The 21,416-nt window shown below is 46.9% G+C and overlaps 2 protein-coding genes across 2 annotated transcripts in view; both read right to left on the bottom strand.

Moving 5' to 3' along the window:
* Positions 1–267: 267 nt before the first annotated feature.
* LOC113446702 (solute carrier family 22 member 6-A-like) lies at positions 268–11,024 on the bottom strand. The gene is made up of 10 exons (XM_026716466.2): positions 10,268–11,024; positions 8,287–8,390; positions 7,286–7,440; positions 5,492–5,660; positions 4,773–4,896; positions 3,941–4,056; positions 3,192–3,406; positions 2,385–2,493; positions 1,152–1,355; positions 268–519 (listed from the first exon to the last, which is right to left on the bottom strand). The coding sequence occupies exons 1-10, from the start codon at positions 10,670–10,672 to the stop codon at positions 417–419; spliced, it is 1,704 nt and encodes a 567-aa protein (XP_026572251.1). The 5' UTR covers positions 10,673–11,024; the 3' UTR covers positions 268–416.
* Positions 11,025–14,487: 3,463 nt separating this feature from the next.
* LOC113446609 (solute carrier family 22 member 6-B-like) overlaps positions 14,488–21,416 on the bottom strand; it is a 13,554-nt gene continuing 6,625 nt past the window's right edge. The window contains exons 5-10 of the mRNA XM_087914220.1: positions 21,048–21,171; positions 19,124–19,242; positions 17,959–18,173; positions 16,996–17,104; positions 15,877–16,080; positions 14,488–15,005 (exon numbers count right to left, since the gene is read on the bottom strand). Of these exons, the coding sequence (XP_087770346.1) occupies positions 14,804–15,005; positions 15,877–16,080; positions 16,996–17,104; positions 17,959–18,173; positions 19,124–19,242; positions 21,048–21,171 (973 nt within the window). The 3' untranslated portion in view covers positions 14,488–14,803. The remainder of the gene's footprint in view (positions 15,006–15,876; positions 16,081–16,995; positions 17,105–17,958; positions 18,174–19,123; positions 19,243–21,047; positions 21,172–21,416) is intronic.

Here is a 21,416-nt window from a genome sequence, read left to right as displayed (position 1 = left end):
GGTTAAGTGAAGCTGGCTTCCCCTTTAACTGCTTGTCATAAGGTCGCAAAAGGTGCTCACATGACTGGGGTTCGTTCCGAATTCTAAAACCATATTTTACTGTGAATGAGTCCCAACTATGGTTATAAGTCAAGAAACGCCAGTATAACTCTGAAATGTCACTAAATGAATGGTTGTATGTTGAGGACTACTTGCATATTAACACATCTTAGACCTGGGACTTAGTCCGGTCTTTGGCTTCAAAATATCAGAGAGGCATGACTACAATTTTCATCAATTATTCATTTATTTGGTTGATTTTTTTTAAAATCTGAAAATACCACTTCCAGCCCAAAGGCAAAAAAAAAGAAAAGAAAAACCCAATTAAAGATGTCTAATAAACTTGCAATAATTTCCGATTCCTCGCTTTCCCCATCTTAGCAAATTTCACCATCCAGGGTTCTTCTCCCTTGGTCCAATTTCTGGAGCAAAACTGGTTCTTGGCTCTGAACGGTAAGGGACTGTCGCTCCGGCGTTATTCTGGAATATTGAAAAACAAGCAGAAATCGCCAGCAGCACTTTAAGTTGGATGGACTTCAATTCGGAGAGCCAGTTTGGTCTAATGGCTAAGGCACCATGCTAGAAAGCAGGAGACCATGAGTTCTAGTCCTGCCTTAGGCTTGAAAGCCGGCTGGGTGACTTTGGGCCAATCACCTGGAGATTGTGAGTTCTAGTCCCGCCTTAGGCATGAAAGCCAACTGGTTGACTGGGGCCAGCTATGTTGTCCTAGCCCAACCCACCTCACAGGGTGGTGGTGGTTGGGAAAATAGGAGGAAGAAGCTGTGTTGGACGTGTTCGCTGAGTTATTCATAAAAATAATAAAGCGGGATACAAACAAGACATTAAATAACTCCCAGAATTCTCCAACCAGGGATTCTGGGAGTTGAAGTCCAAGTGGTCAAGATTAAGAAACCCTGGACTCCCCATTCCTGGTCTAGCGTCGACTACCCCATTGCACCAGCCTGGCTGAGCGGGCAGAACTGCCCAGAATCAGCCAGTGAGCTTCTGTGGCTCATAGGAGGACTCGAACCTGGACCCCAGTCAAACACCTTCCCCCACCGAGCCCTATCGGCGTTATCGCACTCGCTTTTCCGAGTGTGCAAGAAACTCACCTCCCTTCCACTTCATCTATAGTATCAGGAAGCGGCACGTTGAGGGTCTCGGGCAGGAAGACGGCGGCAATGCCAGAGAGGATGGGGGCCGTCCCGTAGATGAGCGACGGAAGATAGGAGCAATGTTCACCCGTCATTTTGATCATGGGCGCCACAATGCCACCCACGCGGGCCAGGGTGCTTCCGAGCCCCATCCCGGTTTGTCTGCAACGGTAAGAAACCGCCTTTAAAAGGACACAAAACCACGAGCCGATGAAAGGAAAAATGAAGGCCTGAATTCCACTCCGAACCTGCCTTTTAGGAATGGCGCGTTTTGATCTTGGCTTGCTGTGGGTCTCCCGCTTCTGACTGTCCCAGCATCCCCACGGTTATGTGATCAAAGTTCAGGGACATGTAGTCCTCGACTTAACCAGAGTTGAGCTCAAATGTTACATTAAGCAAGACATTGCTTAAGTTTTGCCCCATTTAATGACCTTTCTTGTCACGTTTGTTAACGGAATCACTGCAGTTGTAAAATTAATAACATGGTTGTGAAGTGAATGTGGCTTCCCCATTGCTTGCTAGGTCGCCAAAGGGGATCACGTGACCCCGAGTCATAAATATGAAGCAGTTGCTAAGCACCTGAATTTTGATCACATGATTAGATGCTGCAAAGGTGGTAACTGAAAAATGGCCATAAGTCTCATTTGCAGTGCTGTTGTAACTGAGCGGTCATTAAAAGAAGTGTTGTAAGTCAAGGACTACTACGAACCAGCATGTTATTTATGATGTGTATCATGTCTTGTGATTGTCATTTGAGACTCCCAGGCGGCTTCCAACAACCCAAATCAACGGGGGAACCCAAATTCACTTAACAACTGCATGATTTACTTTACAACGGTGGCAAAACAAGGTCATTAAATCAGGCACAACTCCCTTAACTGTCTTGCTGAGCGATGGAAATTCTGGTCCCGACTCCGGTTACAAGTCAAGAACTCTCTGTTCTCATTCCTGGGTCTGGATTCAAATCTCACCTCCTGCCTCAAATTCACATTTTAGAGATTCATTTTGCTAATTTCCCACTCCTGGTTCTGCACCAGGTGTGTAATAACGCCACCCAAAGAGGATCATTTGACTGTGTGGATCAAGCAACAGCAAGACATCGAAGTGTTGTGGTGGGGAAAGAAACCCTGTTATGAAGTCTTGGAAACCAGACGAGGGTTCAAGCGCCTCGGAGGCACTGGGGCCACATACCTGATCACTGTGGGGTACAGTTCTCCAGTGTACAGGTACAGACAGTTGAAAGAAGATGCGAGACACCCCTTGCCAAGCACGGCCAAAAACGTTCTCAGTGTCCGTAAATCTTCAGTGAAGGGTGAAGAACGGCAGGGGAGGAAAAACAATGGCGGTGAAAACTGGAATGTTCGGACAATCAAGTGCTAAAACGAATTCTATATCGTCAAAATTCATGAGCCACAATAAATCTTTAGGGCAGTCATGTCCAACCGTGGCAACTTTCAGATGTGGGGGCGGGGGGAGGGACTACAACTCCCAGAATTCCCCACCCAGCTAAGACTTGAGAACTTCGATTTCCAGAATTCCCAATAGCAATGCTGGCTGGGGAATTCTGGGCGTTGAAGTCCACAGGCCTTAAAGTTGCCAAAATTCGATAATTTGATTCAAGATAAGCCTTAATCTAAATTTAACAAAATATCCACCTTGTTGAAGGTGCCTTTTTTTTTTTTAATTTTAGCTTTTGCTAATGCCAGCCAGGTTTTGCAAAAGGGGGCGGAGCTTTGGTGGTTGCCATCTTGACTTACAAGTGCTGGTTGTCACTTTGGTCACTACACGAATGGTTGTAAGTCAAGGACTACCAGTACATAAAATGCTTTATAATTGCACTGCTTATATCTGGAAATTCCAGTTCCGCTTGCTGCCATAACCCGAGGACTATCCCTATTCTTTGTTTTGGAATTGGTGGCGTTCAAGTCACATTAATTTTGGGCAGGGCGAGCTAAAGATGGCTTCCCTCGGCACCTGCAACAACTTCAGATGGTTCACCTGAGGGCACCAAGATATTGACCAGAATGGCCAGCCCGGCCAAAATGACGGACGAAGCTTGCGTGGTCCTCCTTCCGATGTAACTCATGCCGATGGCCGAGCCCAGCTTGGCAGGGATATCAATGGTACCAAAGGCCACCTGGATGAGGTAGATGCTGAAGCCGAAATGCTGCAGGTCCATCGCCAGGCCGTAGTAAGCAAAACTGGTTGCAAACCTAAAACCGGGGAAGGAATAGGTCTCTGGGGTCTGCCTGAATCTTGCAGAGGTTGACACTCAAATTTCTAGTCCACATGGTGGCTCCGAGAATGAGATCGTTCGGGAAGGGAGGGTGCCCACGGAAAGATAACTGTCAGGGTTCCAACAGAAGCCCTAATCAAATCACGAGCCTCGAGCCAAACTTCAAAAGAAATCCAATTATTTATGAGGAGCAACGTGTTGGCAGTAATCCTAACGAAGGCAGTTTTGCCACGTGTAATTTATGGTGCAACTATGCCCTGTTTCCCGCTTCCCTCCCCCCACCGGGTGTGTCATAAATCACATTCTCCAACTGCAACATCTTCATGGCCGGTGTGTCATCAATCACGTTCTCCAACTGAGGACTTTCCTCGCCTTGGTGAGGTATGTATGGAATGTACTTCTGGTTTTTTTTTTTTTTGATTTCCTTGCTGCTCCTTCAGGGTTCCCCCCGCCCCCCCACCCCACGGCCACTCAAAAGGAGGCCAGTAATGCTTTACGAGTTGACACGTACCACACACTGGAAATGCAGCAGGAGATCCGGCGTACCGTGGGCGTCCGGGCCAAGGAGGCAAAGGTGTAGGATGACTGGGCCAAAGTCATTTCCTTCTGCATGCTGGATTTCAAGACCTAACACCCAACAACAAAAGGGACGCAAACAAGCGCCACAAGCGGAGACACTCTCAAGTTTTGGAGTGTTTTCTCGCAAGGTTCTATCTCATTGGGCCCAACGGAACTGGCATTTTTGGATTTCGTTGGCAGGACCAGCCCCTGCTATCCCCTCCCACAAGGACCTTGGCTCTGGAACCAGATCCGCCAGGAGGAGTTCAGCCGGGATTCTCAAGTCGGTGTCAACCCCTGTAGATCCCACCAAAGAGGAATCTTTGGCCTTTCAAAACTGAGGGATCGACTTCAGTAAACAGGCCACTCAGACTAAACCAAGAGGGTCCAACCTTGGCAACTTTTAAGACCTGTGGACTTCAACTCCCAGAATTCCCCAGCCAGTATCCCTAAAGATCTTGCTCGCCGAGCAACCATGAGGTCTAGAAACTTGGGTGTCGACAGGGTGGCAGATCCTGAGATTAATTATTCCCTGGTTTTAGGTTTGCAGCTGTTTTTGCTTACTACAACGTGGTCACGAACCCCCAGCATTTTGGGGGATTCTGGGAGTTGAAGTCCACAGGTCTTAAAGTCACCAAGGTTGGGCACCCCCGAACTTAACCGTCATCCCGCAACCTGGTTTCTTTCAAACCAAAGACCCGAAACCTCCCGTTTCTAAAGGACTCCGTTCCCACCATCAAATCTGACCAACAAGAGCATCAACCCCACTAATCTACCCTTCGTACCTCGGTGTTGAGTTTCTCCCCTTCATCTTTCTTCCCGTTCAGCTGAGCCACTTTCTTCAACACATGGACCGCCTGGTCTGCCTTGCCGGACAGCACCAGCCACCGGGCTGATTCTGCAAACCACCTGGGTGGAAAAGCCCAATCAGGTGACTTCGGAAAGACTGACCTCTTCCAGCAAAAACAACACTCTTAAACTGGATCAGGGGTTCCCAAACGCCGGGCTGTGGCCCAGTTCCCGTCTCCCCCTGCACCCCCTGGCTGGGCCACCAAGTCACAAAGTTGGGGACCCCTGAACCACCCATTCAAAATGGCACAAAATCAGGAGTGGAAAATGAGCAAAACCAATCTCCAAAATGTGACTTTGAGGCAGGGGATGAGATCTGAACCCAGGACCAGGAATAAGAAGCTATATGGGGAGTTCTCACAACCGCTCAAAACGGCCACAGAACTGAAAAATGTGATCGGTGACCCTTTTTCACACTTAACGACCACTGCAGCATCCCCTTTATCACAGGATCAAAATTCAGGCACTTGGCAACGGATTCCTATTGATGACGGTTGCAGCGGCCCGCGATCCCCTTTTGCGACCTTCGGACAAGCCAAGTCAGTGGGGAAGGCCAGATTCGCCGTACAACCGTGTTGCTAACTTAAGAACTGCAGCGATTCACTTCGCACTCAGGTTTTTAGGAAAGGCCTCCGCGAAGATGCTACTTGCTCACCACGAGTATATGAAGAAAATGAAGAATGGCATGGACGCCGTGAATTGCAGCTGGCGCCAGTCGGGAAGCGCGTAAGCCAGACCAGGAAGGATGATTTGCCCAAAGGTGGCGGAATAACCCACCAGGGTGCCAGCAATGGTACGGATGTTGGTGGGCACCCATTCCAGGACTAAGGCAAGGGAAGAAGAAAGCATGGGCGTTAATCGTGTCAGCTTTACACCACGGTGTCTCAAGCGTGGTAATTTTAAGATGGGTGGACTTCAACTCCCAGAATTCCCTAACCAGCTAGCAGGCTTCTGGGTGTTGACCATGCATACAGGTGGAGGAATTCTGGGAGTTGGGAATCCACCCCTCTTAAAAGCAGGGGTCTCCAACCATGGCAACTTTAAGCCTGGAGGACTTCAACTCCCAGAATTCCTGAGCTAACATGACTGGAGGAGGAATTCTGGGAGTTGAAGTCCTGCAGGCTTAAAGTTGCCAAGGTTGGAGAGCCCTGTCTTAAAGCATGCTGGCTGGGGGATTCTGGGAGTTGAAGTCCTTTTGAGCGTGCCTGCTTTACCCATCCCAATCTGATTTCCATGTTAACTTCCAATCCAATGCTGCTCTCCTCCAACATTAAACCTCTTCTCCGTTCAGACAGTAGCAAGCAATAATACATTGCTCCATATCATTGAGGGGGGGAAAAAGACTTTTGAAAAGTTATTTCTGAATAACGCAAAGTGGCCAGGGAGTGTTCAACGGCACCACATGGCCTCCTTTTCCCCAACTTCAATTGGCCATGCAAGATGCCATAAGGTTCTGCTTGCATCATTTTCCTCCCGGTGTCCGAGGGACCGTGATGTTTCTCTCCCCTCCCCTCCAATTATTCCTGCATTCTCCGCAGATCATATGACCTGTTTCTTCCCAGTGGGCCTTAATCAAATTAAGACTCAGGTATGGCAAACTGCAGAGATAAATATTTGGACAGGTCTGCAGCACGCTGAGGACAAAACATTGCTCAGGGAGTCAGGAATGCACAAAAGTGCAAGGCTGCAAAATAACCTCGCTAAATAAAATTTGCTCCCAACAGCGGTCTGTCAGGCCCAAATCCAACTGGTGGGGCTTTGCAACATCCAGATTTCTTGCGCTGGGGGAGAAAAGCTACCCTGTCAGTTCTGAGAATCAAGAACCAGCTGAATGGAGTAGAAAGTGTGTTTAGACTTGCATTGAAATATCACTTCCCTCACTTCACACACACACAAAGGGGAGGATTTAGGGCAGTGCTGCTCTCAACCTTGGCAACTATAAGGCATGCGGACTTCCAGCTCCCAGAATTCCACAGTCAGCATGCTTTGAGATCTGTGGACTTCAACTCCCAGCATGCCGGTTGGGAAATTCTGGGAAAATCTGTTTTAAAAGTTAACGTTAAGATACGTGGACTTCAACTCCCAGAATTTCCCAGCCAGCATTCTGGGAGTTGAAATCTACACATTTCAAAACTTGCTGGCTGGGGAATTCTGGGAGTTGAAGTCCCATGTATGGCTGGCTGGGAAATTCTGGGAACTGGAATCCACCCATCTTAAAAAAGTGATTGAGAAGCCATAGTTTAAAGAACCGGCTGCAAAGTGGGAGCTTTAAAAGTGGCCTTTAAAACTCTGGAATCTTGTAAATATTTTGTTTTTCCCATCCCTCCAACCTCTCCTCCCCCACTTTAAGCTGGTTTTGTTTAACATGTTTAACAAAGATGGAAGGGACCCTGTAGGTCATCTAGTCCAACCCCCCCATCCAAGTTTGACCAACTTCCTCCTGTCTTACCTAAAGACATGCAGTTGAGGACAATGCCAGAGAGCGCCATGCCAACCAGGAACCGGAAGGCACAGTAGGCTGCGTAATTGGGGGCAAAAGCCGTGCACACCCCCGAGACAGCCAGCTGGAGGTAGGACCACGTTAAGATCGCTTTGCGGCCGAACCTGTGGCACAGAATTCTGCATCAATCCATGGGAACAATTCTCCATTCTTCAGAGGTTACAGTCTTAAATAAGTATATTTTTAGCAGGATTCGTAGCCCTCGGCTGACCACCATTTGTTGAGCGACCATTCAAAGTTACGATGGCACCGAAAAAAGTGACTTGGGACCTGGTCCTCGAACTTACGACCGTTGTGGCATCCCACAATGTGGTCTTACGATCAAGGCACTTGGCACAATGGGTGTGTGTTTACGATGGTTGCAGTGGCCCAGAGTAACATGGTCACCATTTCTGACCCTCCCAATGAGCTTCCAACAAGCTACGGCCATGGGGGAAGCCTGATTTGCTTAACAACCCTGTGATTCGTTTAATAACCGCAGGGGTTTGCTTAACAAGCGTGGTGGAAAAGGTCATGAAGTTGGGAATAGCTCAGTTTATTATCAGTGGAAATTCTGGTCCCAATCATGTTGGTCAAGGTCTACCTATACATCTCCTCCCCTTTGTCCAACACAATGTGGACTAGTTTCTTAATTAGAACCTGGAAAATAGGCCTCCCTTTCCTTTTTTTTTCTTTTTTCCTTTCTCTCTCCTTTTCTTTTTTTCTTTCCCTTTTCTCTTTTCCCTTTCTCTGTCTTCCTTTTTCCCTTTTCCTTTCTCTTACTCCTTCTCTCTCTATTTTTTTTGGAGAGGCCACAGGGAGGCAGGGGAGAGGGCTGTGGGGGAAACTTCCACAAACTTAGAGAGGCAGGATTGGTGGTAGAAGTGGGATATTAATCCATCCCTGTCGCATCCCCCAGTTTCCAGCTATGTTCCCCCCAAAGCATGGCTCTGCTTTGTAAAAACACCCACCTGTCTGCTAAGCTCCCAAGTATAAGAGCGCCAGCAAGAACTCCTCCCATGTAAATGGATTGGGCCATCTGTCTCCGCGTCTTCCGGTTGCAAACCAGGTCCCACTGGCGGAAGGGAAAAAAAGTTAGAGGAGGCTAGAGAGAGACGGGGACCCAGAAAGGCCTGCAAGAATGCTTCATTTCCTTAGACTCCCAATCACACAACACAGCAGACCCAGAGTCAAAATCTCCCTTTAGCCACCGAATCTCCCTCAAGTTTCTCCCTTTCTCCTACCAACCTCCCTCGCAGGGTTGTTGTTCCAGGGAAAACTGGAAGGAGGGAACGCTTGAACTCTTGAGCTCAAGGCAGGATATCAATCGGGGGTGGGGGTGGGGTCTCCAAATATGGCGACTTGTGGACTTCCACCCCCAGAATTCCCCAGCCAGCTCTGTGGTCATTCTAGATCTGAGGTCTCCAAACTTGGGGACTTCAACTCCCAGGGTTCTTCGGCCTGTTGTAAGTCAAGGACTACGTGTAACTCATTCAGGGCTGAATCTAAGCCCTTTCTGGATTAATTGGTGGAGTCTCTCTCTTCTCTTCTAACCTCCTTCCTCGCATCCATGCTAGCCGAGGAACTCTGGATGTCCCCAAGTCTTAAAAGTCACCAAAGTTTTGGAGACCCCTGATCTAGCACACCAATCAAATCAAGATAGCCTCGGGGGCATTAGCTTGTGTGGATGACCGATGTCTTTGATTTGCAGGCAGCCCGCAGTCACTTTGGAAAGAGAGACACAGGGGCGTCACCTAAATTTAATGAATATATTTCAAAGAACTGCTGGTGTTTTTGCAACAATTTGCATGTATCCAAAGTAGAAACCACAGGGGGAAGAACGGCTACAAACAGATAAACTTATTTAAACAGTAAGAAGTGGGGTGGGGGACAACAAAGATCAGAAGATAGGAGCGGGAAAACTTCATTGAACAGAATAACAGAAGGGACCTCAGAGGTCATCTACTCTAACCCCTTAACTCAGGGCAGCAAACCCTATGCCATTTCAGACAAATGGTTGTCCAGTCTCTTCTTAAAAGCCAGCTATGTTGGAGCAGCCACAAGTTCTTGAGGCAAATCATTCCAGGGCTGAATATTTTATTCAGGGTTAAATCTAAACCTCATCTGGATTAGCTGGTGGAATCTCTCCTCTTCCTCCTTCACATGACCTTCTAGCCTCACTCCTTGCATCCCAGTTAACGACGTTAGATGAACTCTACTCCATCTTATTTAGCTGAGGCTGAATGCCTATTAAAAACATAGCCTGGTTAATATATTTTTGCAAAAACAAGAACAGGATAGGTAGGTAATACCCTTGCTCCCTAGTCAATTGGAGCGATGAGGGGAAAAATTGCATAAAGTCCCCGATTCTTAAAATAAATAAATAGATTCATCTATAACATGACAAGATAATTTCAGCTGGAAGTTTTTAAGAAGTGATTGGAAGGCCCTTTGTCCAGAATAGTAGAGAATCTCTTGCTGGACTAGAAGACCTCCCAAGACCTCCTTTCCAACTCTTTCATTCTTTGTTCTGTATACTTAGCATGGAGAAAAAAAATAAGGACATTTCTGCCAGAATCTTGCTTTTCCCCAATCCTAGTCTCAACATGTTAATTTTTTCCTTCCCTGCCCCCACCCCCACAAAAATTGAGGTCACCTCCACCTGTGGAAGCTTCCTTTGCATCCATGGTGTGTGTGGGGGCATTTTGGAGACCCCTTGAAACCCATCAACTTTTAAAAGAAGGTTCAAAGAACCAAACTTATTTTCAAGAATGTAATCTGTCCCCTTCCAAAATTTAGCTACCCACCAAGATGTGTTGCATGGCTGATAGCTCAACGCTTTGGAGCCTGGCTTTTTGCAGGGGTTCGAAATTGGACTTATATAAGCCTTAGCAGAATCCAAATCCAGTCGCCATTCCCTGCCCCCCCACCCCTCCACCTCTGCCCTCTCACCTCCATAATGATGGTGTTAGTGAAGATGCTTCGGTCATAAACCCATCCGTCCTTGCACGGTTCGGTCGCAGTGCCCGTGCCGTTGCCCCCAACTTCGGCGCTGGCATTCAGCGGAGGCCACTCGGTGGCCACAAAGCGGAGGCATTTCTCGGGTTGCCCGCTGGCATCTTTGGGAATCCCCCAGGGATCTTCCTCACCCGTTGGCATTTGAGTCCAGTTGGTATGGGCATAAGTGCCGTTGTGCGCTAGCCTGACCCGGCAATGGTGATCGGGTATCCCGGCTGAAAAATTCTGGAGCAGGTTATGGCTGGCTGTTAATAAAATCGGGGTCACCAACAAAGTGACTTGGAGGATCTGGAAGCGGCCCATGCCCCCGATCTGATCCAGAAGCTCAGCGAATGTCATGGCGGAAACGGAGCCCTTTGGGAAAGCCAGAATGAGGATTTCCAGTTAGGAATTCATCGGCGTTCCAGGCCAGATTCTCTGGAAATCATGCCAGCTCCATCCAGCCTTTCTCTGGCACTGGAGAAAAAAGCAACAACAACAACTTTCCTCTTCTGAATTCAGGCTCAGCATCTTGAAAAAGTTATTCCCAGGCTCGCTTGGCGGCCAGTGAAAACATTGCTGGAGGGGACCAGGCGGGCGGAGGGATTAAAAGCACCGGGGCCATGGTGGTGACCTGGGGCTGCAAAATCGGAGCCGGGCACCCCCAGCCAAGGCGGGCTTCGTCCTTCCTCTCTAAAAACCATTCTGTGGTGGTGGGAGGTTTTTGAGGATGCTTCGGTGTGAACTGTGATCTTGGGGGTGCTTGCAAAAGATTGTTGCAGGGGGGCCCCCTGTTTTCTCTCCTGGGGTGGGATTACACAAGACCTAATCGCTGGGTTCAAGGTCCCAAGGTTTTTGGAAGGATTAGCCGGGGAGGCAAGGAACAGAGCGGAAAATACAGCCATTCATGAAAATGGGAGCAGGACGTGGCGCGTGTGTGTGTGTGTGTGTGTGTATTGTGGGGAGGGGGGGAATAAATATTAGGCAGGAGGGGTGTGAGAACAGAATGAAAAGCTGGCAAGGCTGCCTTGGCTAAGAGAAATGTGATTTCCCTCCCCCCTTTTTTTGTGGGATTTGTCCTGAATTCACACACTTCCTCGCAAAGAAGGAATCCAAGCAGTTGTCAACAAGCGATGAAGAAGAGAGACAATTTCTTTTCATTAAATTATTTTTCCTGCTCAATGATTCTTGACTCTTGACAAATGTATCTTTTCTTTTATGTACACTGAGAGCATTTGCAGCAAGACAAATTCCTGGTGTGTCCAGTCACACTTGGCCAATAAAGAATTCTCTTCTCTTCTCTTCTCTTCTCTTCTCTTCTCTTCTCTTCTCTTCTCTTCTCTCCTCTCCTCTCCTCTCCTCTCCTCTCCTCTCTCCTCTCCTTCTATTCCTTATTCTAGTCTATTCTTTATTCTAGTCTATTCCTTATTCTATTCTATTCTATTCAACTGCAAAAAAAATATTGGCTGGTTCTAGGGATGTGGTAATGGGGAAGGAAACTCCCCTTCAGCCCCTGAAAGGAAACAGAGATTTTCAAAATTAGATTTTGGTGGTTAGATATTACAGCTCCTTTTTTGGGGGGTGGGGGGTGGGTGTTTTTTAAGCTGGCTCTTCTTGCTCAAACTGGTTTCTGTAGTTAGTGAACAATTAACAAGTTGCGTGGACAGACAGTCCTGAGTTATCCTGGTTAAACAATTTCCTAAGAAGGCATCAGCGGATTTCCCCCCACCCACCCAAGCTTATCTACCTGATAGGGGCTACAAAGATAATATGCGATATTCTTTATTTGTTGTTGTTTCTTGGGGAAGAGATAGGGTGGGATGGCTGGATTTCACAGCTGTTGGATCAACTCTCCAAGCCAGGAAGTGTTCTGAATCAAATTGGCAAGACGAGGTCAGTCCTTGAATTGAAGGCAGTTCAATAGAGCCAGTTTGAAGTTTTTTTTTTCTTGTTGGTGTTGTTATGTGCAACACACACACAAACACACTCAGCTTCGTCGTCCAAATCTAACTAGATGGCCAAGAGAAACCAGCAATTAAAATCAGATTTTGTCTCCTAAATGGGCTGCCTTGAGAACTAAAGTCGAACAAAAGGGAACAATTTCCTGGCAACACTTACAACAATGAATCAGTGGAACTGTTTACCTCCAGAAGTTGTGGGTGATTCATCACTGGAGGTTTTTAAGAAGAGAGTGGACAGCCATTTGTCTGAAATGGGATAGGGTCTCCTGCTGAAGCAGGGGGCTGTACTGGATGACCTCCCGGGTCCCTTCCAACTGTGTTGTTCTGTTAAAATAAACCTTTCTTTTTTTGCTGAAAAACTTTAGCTGCATCAGCCGATGAATAAAGCTTCAAGGAAGTTTCATTCTTTGCAAAAAAAATAATAATAATCACTTTTTATTTTCCCCATCATGGCTGGCTGGGGAATTCTGGGAGTTAAAGTCCATATAACTCAAAGTTGCCAAGTTTCAATACATCTCTAGCCTTTTCCCTACTGGCCACAGGGAAAGAAATAGGTGTGATTTGTTGCTTGCAGCCATGTCCTCTCTTCTTGCCACGCCTTGCCACTGAGTCCTACAATGGCTAGACTGACACCTTCTCTCGACATCTTGTTCCCTCCAAAATCGTTTTCTTGGAGGACTGAGTAGAAGAAATGGGGCATTTCTGGTTTTTGGTGTTTCCATGACATGGATGGAAACTGAAACTCTTTGGAATTAGCTGTCGGGATCAATTACAGTAATGCTTTTTTTAATGGGTTGGACTAGAAGACCTCTGAGGTCCCTTCCAAATGCTGTTATTGAGGAAGAGGGAAGTCTAGTAGATTAAAAGACTGGGATATCTATTTGCAAATCAGAATAACCCAACACATTAACCTCCCCCCTTTTTCCACTGACCTAGCTAAATACGGCATGGCAACTCAGTCCTTTATAATGAGTTGATTAGATAATAGGAACAGCTAATTGTTCCTTTTCTAATAGGCCTAGTAAAATTGAATAAGTAACATATTTGCACACATGAAGTCTTTTCCCCGAGATATCCCTCGTTTGGGGTTTTTATTGCAAAGGCTGGCGCATTATTCAGCCTTGCAGATTGTGAACTTTGCACAGGTTGCTATATTTCGGTTAGATAACTGCTTCCCAAGTTTTAACTGCCTTCCTCTCTTTCCCCAAAAGTTTTGCTCTGATTTATCTTTCCAAAGAAAACTTGTAAAAAGACTGAGTTCATACAGTTGGGACTTACAACCTTGATTTAAAACCACAGTTGGGAGCAGAATTTCCACAGTTGAGCAAGCGGCGTTTTTTATGTGAGTTGTGACTGATTTTCCGTTTGTTTGTTTTTTTAAATCATGGTTGTTAAACCAAATCACATCATGCAATTGTTAAGTGAACTTGGCTCCGCTCCCTATTGATTTGGACATTGTTAGAGGCCTGCTGGACTGGTCACAAATGAGGAGCAGCTGTCATAAATGCATATAGATTGCCAAGTTCATGAATTTTTTGATCACGTGACTGTGGAGAGGCTGCAAGTCGTAAGTATGAGAAGCAATTGGATAGAAGTCTCTTTTTTTGAGTGTCATTATAAACTTCAAACAGTTGTTTAATGAATGACCGTAGGTCAAGGATTATCTGCACATGTCAATCCAGTAGAATTGGAGGTTGTCATCTCAAGATGTTGTGAGAAACAAACGGTCGCTTTAAACTGAATAGTTGTCTATTTTGGGGGTGTTGTGTATTACAGAACCCAATCACTTGGGTATTTTCAAATTAAAGTGCTTTTTCGTTTCAATGTTTAATTTGGATTGATAAGTGCCATTTCCCAGCTAACTATACTGTCAGTGAGACCCAGTTTAGTCTATTAGTTAAGGCACCAGGCTAGAAACCAGGAGACAGTGAATTCTAGTCCTGCCTTAGGCATGAAAGCCGGCTGGGTAACTTTGGGCAAATCACCAGGAGACGGTGAATTCTAGGCATGGAAACTGAATGAGTGACTTTGGGCCAATCACCAGGAGACTGGGAGTTCTAGTCCTGCCTTCGGTACAAAAGCCAGTTTGATAATTTAGGGCCAATCACCAGGAGGTGGTGAGTTCTAATCCTGCCTTAGACATGAAAGCCATCTGGGTGACTTTGGGCCAGTCCCTCTCTCTGAGCCTAACCCACCTCACTGGGTTGTTGTTTTGTGGGGAAAACAGGAGGAGAAAGCTGTGTTGGATATGTTGGCCACCTTGAGTTCTTTGTAAAAACAATGCAGGCAACAAACAAACAAACTTTTCTTTTTCTACTTTTGCCCTCCCCAGCAAGGAAGAGCAACCAATCGATGATAAAATAAAAAATCTGTTCAGTTGCAGACAGATTTCAAAACCAATCTCTGGGTTAATCTTGGGTTATTTAGAATTTTCTACTTAGGAAATGCCTCCACTTGGATATGCTGTAAGAAAGCAAGATGTTTTTTTGTTTTTTTTTTAAAGGAGCTATTACTGAGTTTAATAACATTATCATAATGCATTGGAAATCGTGATGGCTCCTTTGGGGATGTCAGAGCAAACTTCCGTTTTAATTCCTTCTGTGTTTCGCAGGTTTTCTGGTAGCCTGGAGTCTTTTTCTGTCTCTTGGATTTCCGTCATATCCAGCAGAACTGCGCCTGGATGACAAACCTGGTCTTTTCTGGCGTTTTCTCGCTTTTCTTCCTCCGTGTTCCTAAGACAGGACAATTTTAAAAGAGGAAGAAGAATTTAAAGGCAGAGCGGGGGCAGTTTAAGGCAAAGTAACACAAAATATTGAAAGGTAGTTTGTTGCAGTGGTCAAGACACTAGGCTGGAAACCAGAAGACTGTGAGTTCTAGTGCTGCCTTAGACATAAATACTGACTGGGTGACTTTAGGCCAATCACCAGGAGATGGGGAGTTCTAGTTTAGCCTTAGGCATGAAAGCCAGCTGGGTGACTTAGGGCCAATCATCGGGATGTGATGAGTTCTAGTCCCACCTTAGGCAGGAAAGCCAACTGGGTAGCTTTGGGCCAATCACCAGGAGCCAGGGAGTTCTAGTCCCGCTTTAGGCAGGAAAGCCAGCTATGTCAGGGGTCTCCAACCTTGACAACTTTAAGCCTGGCAGACTTCAACTCCCAGAGTTCCCCCAGCCAACTTTGCTGGCTAGTGAATTCTGGGCGTTGAAGTCCACCTGGCTTAAAGTTGCCAAGACCCCTGAGCTATGTGACTTTGGGCCAATCACCAGGAGATGGGGAGTTAAAGTCTTGCCTTAGGCACAAGGCCAGCTGGGTGACCCTGGGCCAGTCACTTGCTGTCAGCCCGAGGAAGGAAGCAATGGCAAACCACTTTTTGAAAACGCTCACCAAAGAAACATCGAAATAAAGTTGCCAGGGTTAAGAAACGTTGATGCATCCTGGCTTATTAATTCAAAAACGTGCCTTTTGATTCGCTTGATGTCAACTGTCTCCTAAAACAGATCCTTCCCCTTTCCCCTCCCCCCCACCACCCCGATCTAGAAAGAATTTTCAAGAGGCAATTAAGTGCCCAACAAACAAGGACCAGCAAGTCCCTATCACAACTGACCTGGTCTCCACATCTTCTATGGTATCTGGTAGCGGCACATTTAAAGTCTCGGGCAGGAAACAGGCAGCCATCCCAGAGATGATGGGGGCCGTGGCATAGATGACCAGGGGAAGGGATGGAAGATACTCGCCGGTCATCCTCACCAGAGGGGCCACGATCCCTCCGACACGTGCCATGGTGTTTCCAAAGCCCATCCCGGTTTGCCTGATACGCAACAGAGGGAAGAATTCAGTTTTACTTAGGCTCATCATTCACCAGGGTAGGGGCAACTCAGTTCCCTGGGTGTGGTCGATCTACAACTCCCAATATTCCTTGCACCTGGCCTGGGCACTTGGGAGTTATAGCACACAGTTAGCCCTAGGCTTACAGCCACAATGGAGAGTTGGAAAATCCGTTGTTAAGCGGTACGGTTGTTAAGCGACCCATACATGACCTTCCTTGCAGCATCCCCATGGTCACATGATTTACATTCGGACGCTTGACAACCGACTCGCGCTTATGACAGTTGTGGTGTCCAGGAGTCACTGTGATCAGCTTTTGTGAGTTTCGGACAAGCCAAGTTAATGGGAAAGCTCGATTCACTTTAACAACCATGTTAGTAATTTAACAGCTGCAGTGATTCACTGAACAGAGTGGCGCAGTGGCCTAGAGGCGGAGCTCTCGTCTCACAATCAGGAGGCTGCGAGTTCAATCCTAGGTAGAGGCAGATATTTCTCCCTCTGGGCACAAGGAGAATATATTTGCCGAACGAAACTCCTCATTGGCAACAGGAAAGGCATCCGGCCATTAAACGATCTGGTAGCTCCATTCACTTGCCCAGACTCCACCCCGCAAGGGATGACGGGGTCGTTAAATGAGGATGATGTGTGATTCACTTACCCAACGTGGCAAGAAAAGTTGTACAAAACGGTGCAAAACCTCCCTTAATAAATGTCTCACTGAACAACATAAATTTTGCGCTCAACGGTGGTCATAAGCTGAGGACTTCCTGTATTCTGTTATTCTGAGATTTCCCTCTCTTTAATTCCACAAAAGTCATCCTCCCATGTTTTCGCAGGCAAATAAACAGACCTTGGTGGGCTGTTTTTAACATTATCCCAGAATATTGCTGAGTGGTACCTGATCACTGTAGGATAGAGCTCTCCGGTGTATAAGAAGACACAGTTGAAAGATGCGCCTAGACATCCTTTCCCGAAGACAGCAAAGACGGTCCTCAGAATCTGCATATCTAGAGAAGATCAGAAAACCACTGGGTGTTGCTGTGACGTGACTTCGGTTTATTGGCGAAGGTGCCGGATCAGAAACTGGGAGGAGGCGAGTTCTAGTTCAGGACCCTAGTTATATTACTTAGTAGTTATATTACTTTGGAAAGTCCTATGGGTTAATCAGCACATCCCATACAGCCAGAATATGTCTTCTTGTTTTGGACACACATCCAGAAAATACCATGCTGAATTTTAATCCTATGTTAGCTGCCCAGAGTTACCGTCGCAACTACTTAACAGTTGAACAAGAAACATTGGCTAAAATAAACCAGTGGTTTGAAACAAATGCAGATTAACATCAGGTGTCCAACCTTGGTAACTTCAAAATTTGTGGATTCTGGGAGTTGAAGTTCACAAGTCTTAAAGTTGACAAGGTTGGACACCCCTGATATTAACAGTTTTCAGGTTTTGGTTGTGCAAATGCATAAACAGACACTAGATGGCAGCAAAACCCAGTTTTTCTCTGTCCCTTAGCTGCCCTCTGCTGGCCTTCAAGGGTGTTGCAAGCTTTCATATTTTTGCCAGAATTATCTTGTGATTTCATGACTTAGTTTTCAGGCTAAGAAGCTGTGTGTGAATCGTGCTGGGATATTTGCCGCAATAATTCCAGGCCATTGGCAGCCTTCAATGTTTGATTGATTCAGAAATAGTGATTAGAACTAAGCACATATTATCAAAACCTCACCAGGCAAGTACAGGCCGGCGACTCCTCCGCCTGTCCTACCTTGCAGGGTTGTTGTGAAGATAAAACTCAACCGCAACATAATTTTGCTTTGCAGAAATAAAATTATTCGCCAGTCCGTTCCTGGAAACTTACCATGAGACACAAAGATGTTTGCGCCGATGGACAGCCCAGCTAAGATGAGGCTCAACGCCTGAGCGATCCGACGGCCGGAATAGGAGATCACAAGGAAAGCCACCAACTTTGCAGGAATGTCTACCGCACCGAATATCACCTGGATAAGGTAGACGCTGACGCCAAAATTCTGCAGGTCCATCGCCAGACCATAATAGGCAAAGCTGGTGGAGAACCTGGAGCGGGCAATGGATTAATGAAATTAAAATGCCTCTGGTGATGATTAGTCCTGCTTTAGGCATGAAAGCCAACTGGGTGACTTTGAACTGAGCCCTAGGAGATTGTGAGTTCTAGTCCTGCCTTAGGCATGAAAGCCAACTGGGTGACTTTGGGCTGAGCCCTAGGAGATTGTGAGTTCTAGTTCTGCTTAGGGATGAAAGCCAACCGATGACTTTGAACTGAGCCCTAGGAGATTGTGAGTTCTAGTCCTGCCTTAGGACTGAGCACTAGGAGCTGAGCACTAGGAGATTGTGAGTTCTAGTTGTGCCCTAGGCATGAAAGCCAGCTGGGTGACTTTGGGCCAGCCCCTCTTTTCCAGTCCAACCCGCCTCACTGGGTTGTTGTTGTGGGGAAAATATTTCTCCTCTTCTCCTGAAATTGAAGCAAAGAGATTCAGCTTTTGAAATTCCCTGTAAGGAAAGGAACTCTGGGAAAATTCTTACAGGCTGTCCTCGACTTACAAACTTTCCATTTATTGACCCCCCTCAAAATCACAACAGCACTGAAAAAAGTAGCTCGCAACCAATTCTCATCCTTATGACCTTCTGTAGCATCCGGACGATCATGGGAATCAAAAAATTCGGGTCTGTCGGCAACCAGCATGAATGTACAACGATTGCAGCGTCCACCATCTGCAACCTTCCCAGCAAGCCTGGGGGAAGCCAGATTCACTTAATGACCATGTAGTTTACTTAACAATGGTGGCAATTCACTTAACAACCAGGGCAAAAAAAAAGTAAAATTGGGCTTAACACCTGCCTTGCTTAGCAGCAGATATTCTGATCCCAATTGCAGTCTGTAAGTTGAGGACTATCAATATTCACAAAGCAAAGTGAAATTAAACGTTTGCTTTGCTTTTCCCCTATTTCTCTTTTGGGGGCATCTTCCTTCCTTCTGCTTGGCTTACCAGACGAAGCAAAGGCACACGGTGATTCGGCGCAGAGATGTCGTGCGTACCAAATCAGCCACCGGGAACTTGGTGTTGTTGGCTGAGGAATTATCTGTCTGGAGACTGGCTTTCAAAGCCTGGGAAAAACAGGCCGAAAAAAAGAAAAGGCTGTTTTGAGCCCGGCAAAGATTCTTTGCCGGAATTTGCAAAGATTAAACAGTCGATGGGCTCATTTTGATAGGCTGCCGACTGCCGGGTGCTTGGAACTTCCGGCATGGAAAAAAGGGCAGCATTTCATAGCACAGATGCCTGTGTAACTCATAATGCAGAGCTTCATCTAATGGTGAATTTCTTTTCTAGAACTGAAACACCAGGGAAGGGAAGGGAAGGGAAGGGAAGAGAAGGGGAGGAAAGGAAGAAAGGAAGGAAGGGAAGGGAGGAAAGGAAGAAAGGAAGGGAAGGAAGGGAAGGAAAGAAGGGAAGGGAGGAAAGGAAGAAAGGAAGGAAGGGAAGGGGAGGGGAGGAAAGGGAGGGAGGAAAGGAAGGGAAGGAAAGAAGGGAAGGGGAGGAAAGGAAGGGAAGGAAGGGAGGAAAGAAAGGGAGGAAAGAAAGGGAAGGAAAGAAAGGAAGGGGAGGAAAGGAAGGGAAGGAAGGGGAGGGGAGGAAGGAAGGAAAGGAAGGGAAGGAAGGAAGGAAGGAAAGGAAGGGAGGAAAGAAAGGGAAGGAAAGAAGGGAAGGGGAGGAAAGGAAAGGAAGAGCGGAAAGGAAGGGAAGGAAGGGAGGAAAGAAAGGGAGGAAAGAAAGGGAAGGAAAGAAAGGAAGGGGAGGAAAGGAAGGGAAGGAAGGGAGGGGAGGAAGGAAGGAAAGGAAGGGAAGGAAGGAAGGAAGGAAAGGAAGGGAGGAAAGAAAGGGAAGGAAAGAAGGGAAGGGGAGGAAAGAAGGGAAGGGGGAGGAGGAAGGAAGAAAGGAAGGAAGGAGGAAGGAAGGAAAGGAAGGAGGAAAGAAAGGGAGGGAGGGAGAGACAGACAGAGAGACAGACAGACAGTTTGGTCTAGTGGTGAAGGCAACAGGTAGAAACCAGAGAATTCCAGTCCCGTTTTAGGCATGAAAGCCATCTGGGTGACTATGGGCCGGTGCCCCCCTCTCTCTCTCGGCCCAGTCCACTTCACAGGGTTGTTGTTGTGAGGCAAATAACAACTGGAAGGAGTATTGGATATGTCCATCACCTTGAGTTATTTTTTTAAAAAACATTAAAGGTGGAAATTTGAGAATGAGAGGGAAGGAAGGGAGTAAGAATGGGAGGGAAGAGAGTAAAGGAGAGAGAGGAAGGGAAGGGAAAAGAAAGGAAAAGAAAGGAAGAAAGGAAAGGGGAGGACCATATGAAGAAAGGGAGGGAAGGAGGAAAGAGAGGAAGGGAAGGAAGGAGCAAGGGAGGGGAAGAAAGAGAGAAGAGGAGGAAAGGAGGGAGGGAGGAAGGATGAAGAAGAAAGAAGAGGAGGAAGGAAAAGCAGAATGAATGAAGGAAAGTAAGAGGAAGGAAGGAAGGAAGGAAGGAAGGAAGGAAGGAAGGAAGGAAGGAAGGAAGGGAAGGAAGGAAGAAAAAGGAAGGAAAAGAAGGAAGGAAAAGGAGAAGGAGGGAGGAAGGAAAAGGAATGAGGATGAAGGAAAAGGAAGGAAAAGAAGGGAGGAGGAGGGAGGGAGGAAGGAAGGAAGAAAAGACAGAATGAATGAAGGAAAGTAAGAGGGAAGGCAGGGAGGAAGGAAGGAAGGAAGGAAGGAAGGAAGGAAGGAAGGAAGGAAGGAAGGAAGGAAGGAAGGAAGGAAGGAAGGAAGGAAGGAAGGAAGGAAGGAAGGAAGGAAGGAAGGAAGGAAGGAAGGAATGGCATTCCCCTCCTGCCTGCCAAGAAAACAACGCAGCCACGTTGCTTTCTGGATTTCATACCTCAAGGCTGAGCTTCTCCTGGCAATCCTTTTTCCCGTTCATCTGAGCAACTTTCTGCAGCTCTTTCAGCGCCTGGTCAAGTTTGCCCACCGTGGCATACCAGCGGGCAGACTCTCTGAACCACCTGCATGAGAGAGAAACGGGAGGGCAGCGGAGGCAGACGAGCGCGGCAGAAACAGGCCACGGATTGGAAGCGGGCATATGGGAGGAAGAGAAGCATTGGCATTCAGGTAGTCCTCGACTTACGACCACCGTGCCAATTCCTCTCGCGGAGCGAGGCAGTCGCCACGGGAATTTTTGCCCCCATTTCACACCCCTTTCTTGCCACCATCGTTAAGGGAATCACTGAGGCGATTAAATCAATGACAC

The sequence above is a fragment of the Pseudonaja textilis genome, chromosome 16 (genome assembly GCF_049901715.1).
Source record: "Pseudonaja textilis isolate UNSWEBS1 chromosome 16, rPseTex1.2, whole genome shotgun sequence".
In the NCBI taxonomy this organism is placed as follows: Eukaryota; Metazoa; Chordata; class Lepidosauria; order Squamata; family Elapidae; genus Pseudonaja; species Pseudonaja textilis.
This window is presented reverse-complemented; position numbering and strand designations above follow the sequence as displayed.